The sequence below is a fragment of the Xiphophorus couchianus genome, chromosome 14, assembly GCF_001444195.1.
Source record: "Xiphophorus couchianus chromosome 14, X_couchianus-1.0, whole genome shotgun sequence".
Lineage (NCBI taxonomy): Eukaryota > Metazoa > Chordata > Actinopteri > Cyprinodontiformes > Poeciliidae > Xiphophorus > Xiphophorus couchianus.
Window position 1 is genome coordinate 7,737,953 of NC_040241.1, and position 15,757 is coordinate 7,753,709.

At 40.2% G+C, this 15,757-nt stretch overlaps 1 protein-coding gene across 1 annotated transcript; it reads left to right on the top strand.

Annotated features, from left to right (window-relative positions):
- Positions 1 to 6,286: 6,286 nt before the first annotated feature.
- On the top strand, positions 6,287 to 15,319 carry cited1 (Cbp/p300-interacting transactivator, with Glu/Asp-rich carboxy-terminal domain, 1). Its single transcript, XM_028038972.1, has 2 exons — positions 6,287 to 6,451; positions 12,491 to 15,319. Exon 2 carries the CDS (start codon positions 12,510 to 12,512, stop codon positions 13,089 to 13,091), a length of 582 nt encoding a protein of 193 aa, XP_027894773.1. The 5' UTR covers positions 6,287 to 6,451; positions 12,491 to 12,509; the 3' UTR covers positions 13,092 to 15,319.
- The last annotated feature ends 438 nt before the right edge of the window (positions 15,320 to 15,757 follow it).

Consider the following 15,757-nt stretch of genomic DNA (forward strand, 5'->3'; position numbering starts at 1 on the left):
TGCAGATTTTTTGCACATGTTGAAAAATTCCCACTACTTAGGGACGCCATTTCTACCACTTAAAAGCTTCAGTGCCTTAGAGTTACCACAGCCGCTACAAGTGTTGCAGCTATGACGACGTCAATTAATCTCACTATCCCAGAAGCTCTGTTTGCGCCAATGAAGAGTCACTCATAACCGTATGTTGAACACTTGGAGTGGCTCCACCTGATACGTGATTTTGATGACCTACTTTTTAAATAGATCAGCGAATGAATATTTGATCACTTCAGCACGCCCGTAGACGATGTGTGGAGCATTGAACTTTCATTTCCAGCTGGTCAGGCGACCATTAGGTATAGAAGAAAAAAAAACAAAAACCGAGACATCCAATAAAAATGTAAGGTATTTATGGAAAGCTGTTGGTTTTATGCACTTCATCCAAACTTCATAGATGTGATAAAGTGCACCTCTTTTCTTCACATTTAGAAAACAGGCAGTACAAGTTGGGGAATAGTTCACTTCCTCAGATCTAAGGAATTACACAGTATTCCTCTTTACCCTTTTTTTTTTTATTATAGTGTATTCAATTTATTTCGTCATGTTCTGCAATTTTATGAGATTAATCTTCATAGTAAGTAATACAGATACTCCATCCAGTGACAGATTAAACTTTTTTTATTTATTTATTAGAAAGCGCTTTTGGGACTCACTCAACCCAGCGTACAAGAAAGTTAGATAATCCTCGTGATGGAATTAAAATGACGTGGACGTATAAATATGGAGGATTATTCCTCCGTCTTACATAAAGCCTGACTGTGATTCAACATGTTCTGTAAAGGAAAATCCTCCGCCACCGGTTTGGTGAGGTCAGAGCCCGCCAGGGGTTGTTTTTGGCTCCGTTCGTTACTCCGTCCAGTAGACGGGTACTGATGTGGGTTTTTTTTTTTTTTTCCCCTAAAAGAAAGCTGAATGGATACATGTGGAAAGAGTTTTGCGTTTTGAATGGCTGAATCACACAGTTTGACGAAATCTAATCACACATTCACATCGACCCTGTAAAGCAGATGTAATCACACGGTTTTTGTTTTCTTCCCGCCGCTGCTGCTCGACGAAATTAAAAACGCCAATGCAAATCACCCGTGGTTTCGCCTGCGCTTTGAATAGAGTGTGCCATTTGACCTTTGGTGTTGATTAGTTCAGATAAACCCGGAGCCCTGTCCTCTCTGCTTTTTTCCTGTTTCTCTTGTTAAAAGCCTTGGCAGCCTCTCTAAACATTTGCATAAAGTCTTGTAATTCTGGAGCTTCTCCAAAAAGAGTATTATCTTATTATCGTATTATCTTTGCGTTTATCCCCCCCCCCCCCCCCCTCCGAAACTTTCTGGCAGCTTGGAGGAGAAAAAGAAGAACAATCCACCTTTCTCTCTTATGTGTCGGCTCATGTGTCATAATTATTTGTCCGCGAAGATGGAAATCACAAACGATTTGTTTGATTTGAATAACGTCTCCCCCGAAGGAGAACAAAGCGGCGTCCTCCGTCTATACGTCCTCCTCCACATCAACATGCGGAGTGTCGGCGGTCAATGGCGGAGGGGATTTACTCGCACAATAAAGACAGATGCCACCTTTTATCTGCTTAACGGAAGAGAGGCCGAGCGCACGGCACTTGACCGCACAGAGGCACGCCGTTGGCGCCTAATGGCGTCTTCCCTCCGCAGGCTGTTGACATGAATGGGTGAATGGGGAATGGACTTGTTCTTTTTTTTTTTTTTAAGTGCAAACTGGGGGAGGGATGTTTATACAATACCGTTTTTTTTTTTTTTTACTCTCAAAAGAAAAAAAAAAAAAAAAGAAGATCTGAGTGATTTGAAAACATGAAGAGAATCAGATTTCCTACAGATTTGATCTCGAGTTAGAACTTCTGCTTCTTCCTTCTAGTGACAAGCAAATAAATATTCAGACGGTTGAACAAGCACGTCTTCTGAAAAGTTAGTGTTTGATATGTCACCTGAAATATGAATAGAATTTGAGGTGATGAAGATATGGACTGCAGGATTGTAAATGTTGTGTAATTCTTCCTGTTCTTTTCTCTATTTTGTTTTTATTTTACCATCATTTGTTTTTGTTGACCTTTACCCGTGTACTCGGACTGATTTGAATTGAGCTGAATTTCATATCTGTTTTTTGTTCGTACCTGCAATGTCTTTTTTTTGTTTGCATTTAACAAAGTGGAAACGAAGACTAAAGAACATGTGTCAAACTCAAGGCCCGGGGGCCAAATCTAGCCCACCATAAGTTTTTATGTGGCCCTCTAGACTCCAAATTACATCAATAAGTCCCTCCAGTTTTTCCTGAATATGCAAAATTCACACAAAATCAACAGATCCCCAAATTTTCTCTGATTTTTACTGCAAATCTTTCTCAAAATTGGCCAAAAACATTGGGTCTAAGTGACTGCTTCCTCAGCTATAGTCCGTGACAGATATAATGATTAATAAAAAGTCACATTTAACATTAGCGCAAGTATTGCAAATAATCCTTACAAATATTTCTTAATTAGCCCCACAAAATCTGAGGTTTTGATTTTGAACCCCAAAAACAATCGCAAAATCCTAGATGGACTGATCAGTGTGTAAAGATGTTCAACACTGTTTCATTTTAAGAAACACATATTGAATGCTGAAAGAAACAGATATCTGTTGATCATTTAACAATGGTTTTACCAACACGTTTTGGCTCAACCTGCCCTTTAAGAACATTCAGATTTTTGATATGACCCAAAATGAAAATGAGTTTGACGCCCCTGGATTAAAGTGTCATCCGACCGAGTTCATAAGATCCTGATGAAGGCACTTTTTAAAATCCTTGGTGCCAATGAAAGTGAATGACCGACTGTGTTGGCTGATGCGGCTTCCTGTCTGCACTGCAAGAGCACAAAATCTTATCGAGTCGTTTTGGTCTTCTTTTTAGTGCAAATATCTTAATGCAGTTGAAATAAGACAAAACTAACTTTTCAGCAGCTTGTTTTAAGTCAATAATTTGCTAATATTGATTTTAAAAAAAGTCCTAGTTCCACTGGCACATTATTTTATGTAAAATGGGGAAAATGTCTTGTAATAAGTGAAATAACCTGCCAGTGGAACTAGTACTTTTTTTGAGTTCGCTTTCCTCTCCCTGATGAGTGATTGAACAGTTTCTCCTCTGCGTCTTCAGTGACAGCGAACGTATACATATGCAAATAACCCACAGACCACCATGGTCTCCCTGTGTCATGTGTGAGTGACAAGGACAAAGACTGAGGGGTCTGAAATGGTCCATCTGATTTCTGAGAGTGTTTGCCTCAGAATGAGCAACATCTGCCCTGCAGAGCGGCCGCCTACAAATGCCGGAGACCGGATCCAGACCCGGATCCGGACCTGGTCTGACTTTTGACAGATTAGAATGGGGACAATGCAGGGATGTACAGTAAGTGATCGTTTAATTTTTAGAAGTGGTCAGTTTGGATTTTTGCATTAAAAAATGCTGCTTTTAATGACTGAATGTTGATTTTGTTTTTTTGTTTGTTTTTTAAGGAAAACCCTTCTCATGTAAAAAGCCAAATGTGGAGCAACTAAAACTGAAATGTTGGAAAACTGTTTATGTTTCCTTGAATCAATTATTCTGGTTTCCTTCACATTAATTGTACAAATATGCTTTCTAATGACTGAACGCGTCTCCTGAATATGTGTTTTTAACTTTTTTTTATACCCCAGTTAAAATTTTTGCCACACATTGAGCTGGGTTTGCACTTCTTCCAGGTTTTGGTCAACATTAAAAGGTTAGAGGCCTGATATCATATCACATTATCTCTTTTTAAAATGTATATTTATGTATCCTTAGTCGGTTTTCACTGAATAACTGATGATTGTGAGTCAAATTAGTCCCAGAATGAGGAAACGAGCCTTTGTTGTCCTCATTATACCAATAACCGAAGCAGAAATGAACATTTCAAAACAGGTTTGATGTTGAGTGACTAAGTAACGAACAGTTTCTTCCAAAGAATGAAAACTAGGAGTCTCAGTCTGTGGATATTTTTTTTTTTGCCTACACACTATAAAAAACGCCTTCCTTGCAGTTTTCTGCTCACTTCCCGTGGGAGAGAGAACATAAAAATAATAGTATTAACCCTGACATAAAACTTCTGTGGCTTAAGACTTTTATTACTTGAAGTCATATTTGCTTTGAGTGAGCACTTGTGGCTACACTGCAGCTGGACCTTATGTCACCTAAAAGTCCCAGCAATGTTCCGTTACTTCACAGCGAGAGATGTGTTCGGCCCCGTGGTGGAGCCCACGGTTACTTTAATCTGAAGTGCAAACATGAGATAATCCCTGTAGATGATTGCTGCCATGTGATCACACAGGTGTTTCACATCTGATTTTCCAGCACTGACAAGCACAGCTACACAGGGGAGGACATTTTGATTACAGCGTACATACCCCGTTACGCCCTTTTGGCAAATGTTTTTTTTGTTGTTTTTTTTCTGGTAAATTGCTCGATAGTGTCAAGAGTCAACTTTTCTCTGTTAATCACACACTGTAATGGATGTACGAATACGTCCATCTCAACAGCAGATAAAATGTGGACTATTTGCTTTATTGATTACATTTGAACAGAATTTTGAGGGAAATTAAGATTTTTTTGTTTGTTTGTTTTCACAAGTAAAGGTTTCTGGAACTTGATAAAGACTCCAAGACTCATTTCCTGCGTTCCCATTATGAATGTGCGCAAATTTTGTCAATATTTTGTTAATGTCGAAAAAAAAACACCTACAATTTTGCAATTTTGATATTTCCATTAAATAGGAAACTCACTTTTCTTTTGCGTTTGTTAGTTTGTTAATTAAAAAAACATTCCTCGCCATTATCTTCCCACTACTTCCTGTGGTCGTCTTCTTTGTGGTTTGCACCAGTGGAAACATCTGGTTGTTGATCACGTGACTCGCTTGATGTTTCCATTGCAGTTTTGCAAAACAAACTAATTTTAACACAGCCAAAAAAAGAAACCCCACTTCCTAGCACTGAAATTTGTTTTATCGAAAAACAAATGTTTTTCAGAAATTGGCTTGTTTCTATTTTGAAAATGTATTTTCCAAATGTCAAATTGCACAAATATACGGGCGCTGGAACCGCAGCTGGCAATAGAATGAAGGTTTAACAAATCTCCAAGTGTGTTTTAAATAATCTGAGTTCAACGTTTCATCTAAACATTTTATGGAGAGGAGGGACACCAACTGGAAGCTTTGAATCAAATCTGAACTTCAGCATAAATCTCTGATATCCTCTTCCAGTGCAAACCTTTCATTTCTTGTCCACAAAGCTCTAACATACTTTGCCAACAACAGAGAAATATGTTCTCTGTCACAAGAACAAAATAACATCATCCTGCTCTTGAAAACTTGGTTTGGGAGGGTTTCAACGTTACATTAGCGTTTGAAGGGACGCATGTCGGCTTCCCAAGAGTTCTTTGAGTTCTTATGAAGTACTGTATGAAATGTCCTGTCCAGGAACAACTTTGTTCTTGTTTTTTCAACCTCGAATAAAAGAACAAATGTCTCTGCTCATGCGTCTTGTCTGTACAAACCGCAACTCTATCACAGTTTCTTTTCTCTTCTAAGTGCCCCAAACACAGCCACACAAGTGATTTAGAAGTGGTGGAGGTTTACCCCAATGTTACATATCGTAGCATGTTGTCTACAATCAACAAGAAGCTCTACAATAGAACAAGAATCTAACCGTGCAGTTAGATTTACCGATTGCTGCGCTGCTAACTACTGTCAGGAGAATAAGGCAACAACAATGCATTTCTCTCCTGCTTATGTGTTTAAACTAGTACTGTCAACTGATCGCAAAATTTAATCAGATTAATCAAACTCTAGCACTGTGATTAATCACGATTAATCACCACACCCAGGAGCCTGCCAGGAATGCTAATGCTAATTAGCATGGCTACCGATGACGGCGGATAAACAGTTCTCCTGTAACGGTAAGTTGTTTCTCTGACTTTACCACATTAAGTAGAGCATGACATGCTAATGGCGCATCATGAAATAATAAAATAAAAGCATTAAAATAAAATCTAGAAACAAAGACACCAAGGGCGGCTGAAACAAGGAGACACACACCACACTAGTTTTCTTCTCGTCTGTGCTAATGAGACTTCAGTCCAGATCCAGTGAAACTCCACTCCTGGCTTTGTGAATGTTTGGACTCACACACAAACACACACACACTGGGCTTTTCAGTGAGGAGGAGTGACACACAAACTGCTTTTTATTCAGCAAGCAGCTCTCTGAGGACCTGACAGAGCCTCCTGCAGTCACTCTGTGAACACGCTTCTCCCTGACAGACCTCAGCGTCTCCAGTAATTCACTTTCACATCCACAGCAGGCACTCTCTCTCTTCTTGGACTGGGCTTTTTAAACTCCTAGCAGGTTGGTCCATCTCTGATTTATCTTTTTTCCCCACATCTTGACACCAGATCAGTGTATATTTGTGATGAATCGAGGGAAAGTTTTAATACCCGCAAACTGCGATTTCACCAATTCTTTTTTGTCTTACTGCTACCCTAATTTATTGTTTCTTGTAGTAAATGTAATGAACATCTCAGGAGCTTCTTTAGTGTATTAGGACACTATCATTATGTTTTAGCATTTGAATTCGTGAGAACATATTTAAAGTTAAAAGTCAATGGTTGCTCTCTGTATAACAGGCAGAGACTGTAAAATTTTACTCGTGAAAATCAGACTGTTGTTCCTGTTTTTAATTTGCCTCTTATTAACCAACCTCAATGTGGAGCCAATTACAGCCATTGGTTTGTGTGTGTGAGCAGGACAGACACACTGACATTTTAATTAGCTCGCCAGTCTGTAACTGTGTAACTGAAACCGCTGTTGTTGTTGTTGTTGTAGGGGGTTTGAGTGTCTGCACTCAAACAACACTTTGTGATTTCCCAAACTCCCAGAACGCTCTTTATATTTGCTGCAGCACAAAATCTCTGTTATGCTGATATGTAGTCCTTTAGTACCATTTGATCGCTGATGTTTTGGACTCGTAACTGTACTAACTAACCAAAACCTTTCCCTAATGTACTATTTTTGAATTACATTCATATCTCATTTAGACTATTTCCAGCTGTAAATGAGAATTAGCTTCTACTAGCATTTTAGCAAATTAACTTGGTTTCCCAATTTTTAAAGCTTTTGTTAGCTGAAGATATTTCAGCAAAGTCATGTTTCCTAAAAAAAAAAAAAATTTGTTCCGATTTTTTTAACTTATGTTTTGTGGAGGTGATAATTCTCTTACCTGGCAGAGAGGTAAGAGTCATACCTTGCAGAGAGTTTGCAGAAATCTGAAGAAATTCTGGAATGCTATCAGCTGATCAGAAATTAACATGTTTTTGCTCATTTTAACTTCCGAAAACAACTTTTTTCAGTGCTGCGCTGAATAAAATAGCGACAGCCTTAAAGGGCGAAGCCTATACGAAATAGAGCAACTTTGACTAAAATATGTTCATACCCAGTGGATACACCTCTAAACTTGCACATTTTAACTTCCAACACTTTCGCAAGGGGACGCTGTTTTTTGTTTGTCGCTAGTTTTCTTAGCCAAACAACCACATTGTATTCGCGCAGAAATGCGCACACGGGAGTATCACTGAGTATCACTCCGCCAAAACAGCTGCGACTTCTGGTTCTGCTGGGACTAGTTCCGAAACGTACGAGACACTGAAAATGTTGGGTTATGGCAGTAAAAGAGCTCCGTAACATATTTGTATAAGCCAGTAGAGCTGCTTTTAAAGCTTGAGGACTAATGGGGCAGCAATGACTTTCCTTTGGATTCTTTTGCAAACATTATTCTCCTCTGTAAATGGACTGTTGTACAGTGGACCCTGGTACTTGCGGAGGTTAGGGACTACAGTCGCCTATGAATAACTAAAATTTGTGAAATCTCCTCTGAAAATACTTATAACTGCCTATTTTAAAAGCTCAAACAATCTTAATATGCATTAAAAACACAGAGTGGAAACCGTCTTAATATCTAGCTTTCCCTATCTCTGCTCTTGGCTGGGGGTACAGCCAATCAGTGGCAAGGAAAATAAATGGAGCTCCTGGATTGGCTGCTTTGCAAACGCTTGCTAATAGCGTGTCCAGATAGGTTTTTCAGCTTCTCCAGCTGTATTTTATTTGAAATATTTTTGATTTGGTTTAATTCCACAGAAAAATCCGTGAATATACAAACATTCAGCAGGAATATTGAGAATTTGCAGAACGTTGAGCTGTTCACTCAGTTCAGTTCACTCCATTGAACGCCATGTCCTCCATTCACACACACAAATGCTTATGTACAGGTTGATTCAGAATGTGAGGGACATCCAGATTTTCGGGTCTATTTTCTGTTAAAAACAAAGAAACAAACAAAAACTAATTTTGTCCTATCATCACTGAACAGGTAACTGCTTTTTCACAAGACCGTCACCCTGAAAACTTCAAGATGTTCTTGAGGTTTTCTTGAATGTAAAGGTCAAATTTGTGACACTATTCATATAATGTTTTTAGCTAACTTAAAGTGAAGCAGTCAAAGATTGTCAAGGTCCAAAACAATTTGGGGTTGTTGATCATAGCCGTTTCAATTTATAGCTCATTCTGGTCCTCATGTTTATATTTTCAGGAGTGATTTAGAGTTGTAGGCCTTTGGTTAATGTTCACCATATGAAGTTCTATGCCTGCTGGGAGAGTCTGGCTTAATTACCTCAGCAGAAAATTAAGACAGATGCAGACTCGCTCGCAGCCAAGACAGCAGTCCAGACTGCTAATGAAATAATTTGCCAAGCGAAACCAAGATTTCACAGTGCTGCGAATGTGCGGGAGGAACACAATGAAGTCGGGTCAGCTGTAAGTAGAAAAAAAAACAACAAAAAAAAAAAACACTGGCTCGCTTTCAGTTGTTGTTCACAGCATCCTTCCTCACTCTGTTGATCTGAAAGCTCACGCTTTGTCCTCCGTTCACACAGAAACGTTTGGGTACAGGTTGGTTCAGATTGTGAGGGACATCCAGCCCTCGGTTTTCGGAATAGCTCTATTTTCTGTTTGAAAAATTAAAAATAAAACGTATTTTATCATATCCTCACTGAACAGGTGACTGCTTTTTCACAAGGCTGTTACACTTGCAAGGTAAGGAGAATCCTTGCGTTTGTTTATTTTTATTTTTTTAAACTTTCACACTGCTGCCCCCTGTTGGCAGTTTACAAAGCTCAAATTACCATCGAATCTAAATTTACTCTAGGTAAAACAGAGTCAATCTCACTCTCAAAGTAATATTAATCCAGTTACGCTGGCCATTTGAAATGTATATGTTGTTTGTTTAAGTATTTAAATGCAACTTTGTTATTTTTGTTATTTTCTCTGGCATACAAAGATAAGAGACTCAGCTATGGCAAATACAAACTTTCCACTGCTACACCAACATACTTTAATACAGTTTGGTTGTTATTTATTGAAATCATTATTCAAATTGTTGTTAGATAAGTCTTCGTTTTTAAGTTTGTGTCTGACTGAAGGGGACAGTGACATCTGCTGGCGGAGTCGAACAGTACAGACAATTGAAAACATTTTGCCTCAATTTTATTCCGTTGCTAAAAGAGTAGATGGATGGAGAACAAGTATGAGAATAGAAGTGGTGAGAGTATTCATGTATCCCTTTACTGCCAAAACAAGGACTGGATCTGCACTAAAGACTGGAATTTTACCCTGTTGTTTTTAAGTTTTCTCTTCTGGCTTCAAAATGTGCTTGTTCTGTTGCAGAGATACAAGCAAAAGATAGACGGCATATGACATACCACTAAACAAAGATTTCGAAAGTTATTACAGGAAATCCTTTTAGAAAGAAAAACATTTTCATTACAAATACAACATGATCTTTTTTCTTTTTTTTTTAAAAAAAAAAAATCATCCTACAGAACTTCCTAGGAGTTCCTTGAATATTTGAATCCTCCTAAACCCTTGTCGTTAACATCTGACAAACGGAAAAATAAAATAAAAAAAACGCATCAGTGGGGGATCGGTGGGCTGTTTATGTTTACATCTTCTGCGCTCATGTGGTGTCAAGCTGTTGGGCAGAGGCTTCATGCGCGGCCTGGCCCCTGACAGTAATCGGCCAATGAATAATGAACAGACGCACAAACCTGCCTTTGACAGCTGTTTGGGATCTTTGTTTGTGTGTTAGCGCTATCGTTGGAGTGCAGCTGCATGCCTGCCTGTAGCAATTATGCTCTCTCTAAATAAGAGCCAGAGGAGAGGCTGCGTGTGTGTGTGTGTGTGTGTGTGTGTGTATGTTAAGGCACACATGTTTTTTGAACCAAGTGTAATATAAACCAACTCGGAGACCATAATATGAGCCTCAAGGATTGTGTTGCATGCTCATACACATACACACGCATTGCATTACTCAGCCTTTTTTACCTCCACACACTGCAATAACATATTTGAGTTTTACACACACACACACACACACACACACACTTTCTGAGACACAGTCAGACATATGGCCTGTTCTCAGAACCCATATGTACCCCCCACATGTGACCCAGGCACTCCTTGAGATCCTCAAAGGCTCTGTTGTGTTGGGAGTCCCATTCACACACACACACACACACACACACACACACACACGCGCGCGCGCCACACGCAGCCTACATACTCAGCCTCATAAACACTACTTCAAGTCGTCGGTGCCCACGGGCCTTTTCATGGTTAATTTGCTGTTCAGTAGGTCAGGAGGAAAAGCAGACACACATGCTTCCCCCCCCACACACACACACAGTCATTCTCAAATTCAGAGAGTCATGCGGCCATCCTGGCACCAGGATCTCCTTGCTGCGCGTTTCCCCACACAGATGTGACTCTTGTGATCTACAGGGAAAGAGGAACACGAGTGAACCTGCTGTTCACAGTCAACAAGGCTTTTTTAGCTTAATCAGGAACCTGCAATAAAACTTTGTTTTGTTTTTTTATTGAGATATCTTGCATATCTATGGGGACTCCTCGTTTATATTAAAAAAAAAAAAGGTCTTAAAATGAAATCATCTGTTCCACTGCAGCAGCTGCATTTCACCCTGGACATTTTGGAAAAATCCAACCTTTAAGTTTAGAATATTTATTCATCCGGGGAAGAATCTGTCATTAAGAAATACTTAACAAACAAAAAAAATCCATGATGGCATAAACACCTGTCACGTTTATTTTATAATAATCATTTTTCAGCTCATCAGAGTTTCTACGAACTTGTGTCATTCAGTTTCTTGGGGTATAAAAACAGGAAGTCCTTAAAAAGTCTTAAATATGTTTAGCTAAAATTTAGGCTTTAAAATGTCTTAAATTCGTTAAAGAAAATCTATGTTAGCCTTAAAAAAGTTGATCACAGGTCTTAAATCTTGTTGTGGCAGGACTATTTAATCTCTGTGACTCAAGGAGGTTAAGGCTACTGGTAACAAGCTGGCACTACTTGCTAGCAAAAAAGCAAGCTAGAATGTAGCTCAGTTCCAGGTGAGAAACAAAACGCTGCTGCCCAGAGCTACAAAACCTTAAACTTCACAATGTTTGTCCCCTGCATTTATTTGTACATCTCTGTCATGTTAAAGGCCTTAAATTTTATTCATAATCTTAAAAAGTGATTGATTTGACTTGACTTTAGATTGAATTTTTCAGCAATAAACAAAAATGATGTATATAACAAAGCACATGATGCTTGTTTCACATCCAAATGCCCTGGAAGCCAACATTGGAGTGCCTTACATTCTTTGAAATTCAGTACACTTTTGCAGTTTTCTGGACATTTGTCCCAGATTTTTGTGCATAGAAACTGAATACTGCTTCTCCATGTTTGGTTCTGGACAGTACTTGGAAGACTACGTGCTGTCCGGTTGGCTGTAGGGGGTTTGTACAAGGTGCTAGTAACGGGGACGCCAAAAGGTTTTTTCCATTTTCAGAAATGTTGATCTTCAAACTTGTCGCATTATAGAGCTGACATCACAAGTTTTGCTCGCCATTAATAATTTAGAAATGTAATTTATAGAGAAGTGTTGGCCTTCCACAGTTTGTTCCTCGACTTATTGTCTTTGTGTGATGCTTTTTGTTTCCTAATAGAACATATACCTAGTTGCTGCTCAGCTTCTCCTTATTTAAAAACAGATAGCTGCTGATGGACCCCGGTGCAGATGGACCAGTAACATGAAAAACATCAAATGTTGTTGACTTTTCAGTTTGATGTTAGCATCTAATGGAACGGGGACATTTTAATGGGACACAAAGAGGATGTTTTCTCTTTCAGCTTTATTATCTGCTAATCTAAGCAGGAAAATGATCTCACCTGATGCCTATCTGATATCAACGGGACTTTTCAGCTGTCCAGCCTATCTCTTCCTCGTCCTTCTGTTCGGTGACATTTCTCCATCCTTCCTCTTTGTCCTCATGCAGGTTCTGGGTTCTCTTGGTGATGACCTCAATCCTGTGCCCTGGCAACACCTACGCTGCGATGAAGGACCTCTCATCGTCTTCTTCTCCTCTCACCACCCTCCTCCACTACTCTTCCTCCAAGCCCTCTGTCGTGCCCTTCTCCTCTTCAGCGGGTTCCGCCTCGTCGACGGGGGTCTCGCTGTCAGCCGCGCCGCTCTCCAAGCCGCAGCCATTCTGTCTGCAGACGGGTCCACACCTCATAGCCAGCATGCAGCTGCAGAAGCTCAACTCTCACTATCAGAGCCTCGCCTCGGGGGTCTCCGCCGGCCACTCGGCACCCGGCGGGGCTCAGAAGACCTTCGGGGGCTCGCCGCTGAGCACGGCCAGCCCTCTCCTGGGGCCCTCTGGAGGCCTCGGCACCGGCGGGAACATGGGAGTGGGGATCGGCATGGCGGGCCAAGGCTCCGGAGCGGCCGGGATTATCGACTTTGACCCCGTGGACGAGGAAGTTCTCATGTCTCTGGTGGTTGAGCTGGGTTTGGACAGAGCCAACGAGCTGCCGGAGCTCTGGCTGGGACAGAACGAGTTTGACTTCATGTCAGACGTCCCGGCCGGATGCTGACCAGCACAAAGAAAGACAAAAAACCCACACAAACATTCGGAGACAGCAGAATTGATCGACAAAGAGAGAGAAGGCTTCTCTCACTGTTTTGTTTTTCTTCTCTGACTTGCTTGGTTGATATGTTCAAGGAGAGAGTTCGAGAGATTCACGGCGCCTTCCTGTTTCTGCTTTACTGTCATGGTGTTACTCGTGGACAGGAAATTTAACAAAAAAAGGACCTCTCTCTTTAATTTGTCTTGCGAGTTCGTTTCACCGTGACGTTCTCACTCGAAGAAATACCCAAAGCACATGCGGAGCTTGTCCTCCTTTGTCCACCACTGCATCTCTGGGCCTTATTAAAAACCAGTTGGCTGATGCGAGACGGCGTCAAAGAAACACACAAGTCAACCTCTCGAAGGCCGAACTCTAAAGACGAGTAAGATGCACCTGTCGGATCTGGGTTGGCGCGTAAAGAACATGGAAAAAAGTGAACCAGGACTACCACAAAAAAAGGATGACAAACACTACGCTTCCTGTTTTCTTAATAGACAATATTGAGCCTCCACTCTCATGGGAAAGAGACTTCACCTCTTTGACTCCACAAAGATCTGATTGTCTGAGAACTGGTTATCTCCACATACTTCTTCTTTTTTTTTTTTGGAATTTAGATCAAGCAGTCGTACCCTTGTTACTTAAGACAGCGGCTGATTATCCATCAGGGGGAGTCCTGGACAAGGGGACCTTCTATAGTCGCTGTTTTTGTGAACATAATGAATCAGATTAAGGGACGTGGAAACTTTAGGAGCATGTGACATGAAAGCGGTAAAAATGTGTAGAGCACAGCGCCGCTGAAACAACTGGAGCCTTTCGGTCAATTCTGTGCCAAGCTAAGCTAATGCAGAGCATTTAATCTGTGGACATAAACCCCAAAATGTTAGATTCACACACTTTCAGCGTCATTGCTTTTCTACTTTACCGCTAGGATAACTTTGTTAAAACAGCTTATATCAGCTCGGGCTAACCGTAAAATCACTTTCCTTCAGGTTGCTGAGGATGTAGCATGCTGCTTCAATACTTTGTGTTTGCACACCTTTGACCCAGAGCAAAAGATGTAGAGCTAAACTGTCACAGGAAATGTCAAAGTCGAGAAAAAACTGTTTTTGGCTTTGGTTTGGTGTTATATGAATCTGTAACACCTTGCAGGATTAATACCTTCATCATGCTCTGCAGCGATCAATAACGTTTTACTCTGGCGGGAGCAGCCAACAACACACAGTCATATAGAGAATTGAAACCACTTGCCTCTTGCTGCACAGATCTCTCATCACTTCATCCGCTGAATCGTCGACCTCAGAGGGCGTCGTCCAGTGAAATCGCAGCGGATGTGCCTAGTTCACTCGGCTCATATGGATGCTCAAAGTAAATGGGAGCTGTTAAAGTGTGTGGAGAACTAACACTCGACTCAGACATCCAGAGTTCTCTGTTCTTTCTTTGTTTTTAAAAATAAAAGAAATTTGGATGATTTTATGGCAGATATTTCTGGTCAAACTTTCAATTTAGAATCTGGAAAAATATTGGATGGATTGTATGGAGTGGTTGACGGATGGATGGATGGATGGACGGACAGGTGGATTAGATGGATTGATCGACAGACGGATGGATGGAAAGATAAATGTATTGATTGACGGATGGATGAATGGATTAATCCTTAGACAATGAAATTTGGAAGAAGGTACAGAAATGCGGATATTTCCTGTGTACGAACCTTGATGCTCTGTGATGTTTTCAGTGAATTCAGCAGAAGCCTTTGAAACCTTCCCTCTGGAGCTTCCTGCTGCGATACAACATTATTTTATTGTCTTCATTTAAAGTGTCGGGTTACACAATCTCAAGTGTGTTTGTGCCATGTGATATGACCGAAAGCACCAGAAGAATGCTAATAGGGGGCCTTGGGTTTATATTGCATAAACCGTTTTCTACATGTGAAACTAAGTGTTGAATAGTGGCCATTGCACGGCTTGGAATCATAATAGGCCTTTAATGTGATTTTATTCCTTAAGAAATACATAAATGTACAGTAAGACATAAAAAATCTGTTTAGAATCAAGATACATATGACATGTCAAGCAAAAAGATGGATAACTTACAGATTCGTGGTTTTAACTCCCTGATCTTTTCCTGTTTTCGGCTTTCATGGATGGTCGTGTATTTATATGATCGTAAATAAAGTTAAAGCTGCAATATGCTCAGGTTTTGCTTTTAACTCCTTGGTATTTACTCTTCAAAAGTGTTGAAACCCCATTTTGTATTTTGTCATGATACATCAACAAACTTAAACAGCAACAAAAAAATTTAGAAATAAAAATATCTGAAAGATATTTGGCTTTATAACACCATCATTTGATGCCAATCCAGCTGAAGGTCTTTTACGATATGCCTTTACCATCTTCTCATAAAGAGTTGTAAGTTTTCACCCAATTTTCTTTGCAAAGTAGCTCAAAATCTTGTCACAGATCATCAATTGGCTTAAGATTAGACTTTGACTAGGTCTTTCCAACACACAAATTATTCCACTGTATCTTTGTCCTGGTGGAAGTTGAACCTTCGCACACAGGTTCAGGTCTTTCACAGTCTCCAAAAGGTTTCCCTCCATCTCCCCATCACCTCTGACCTGAGGAAGAACATTC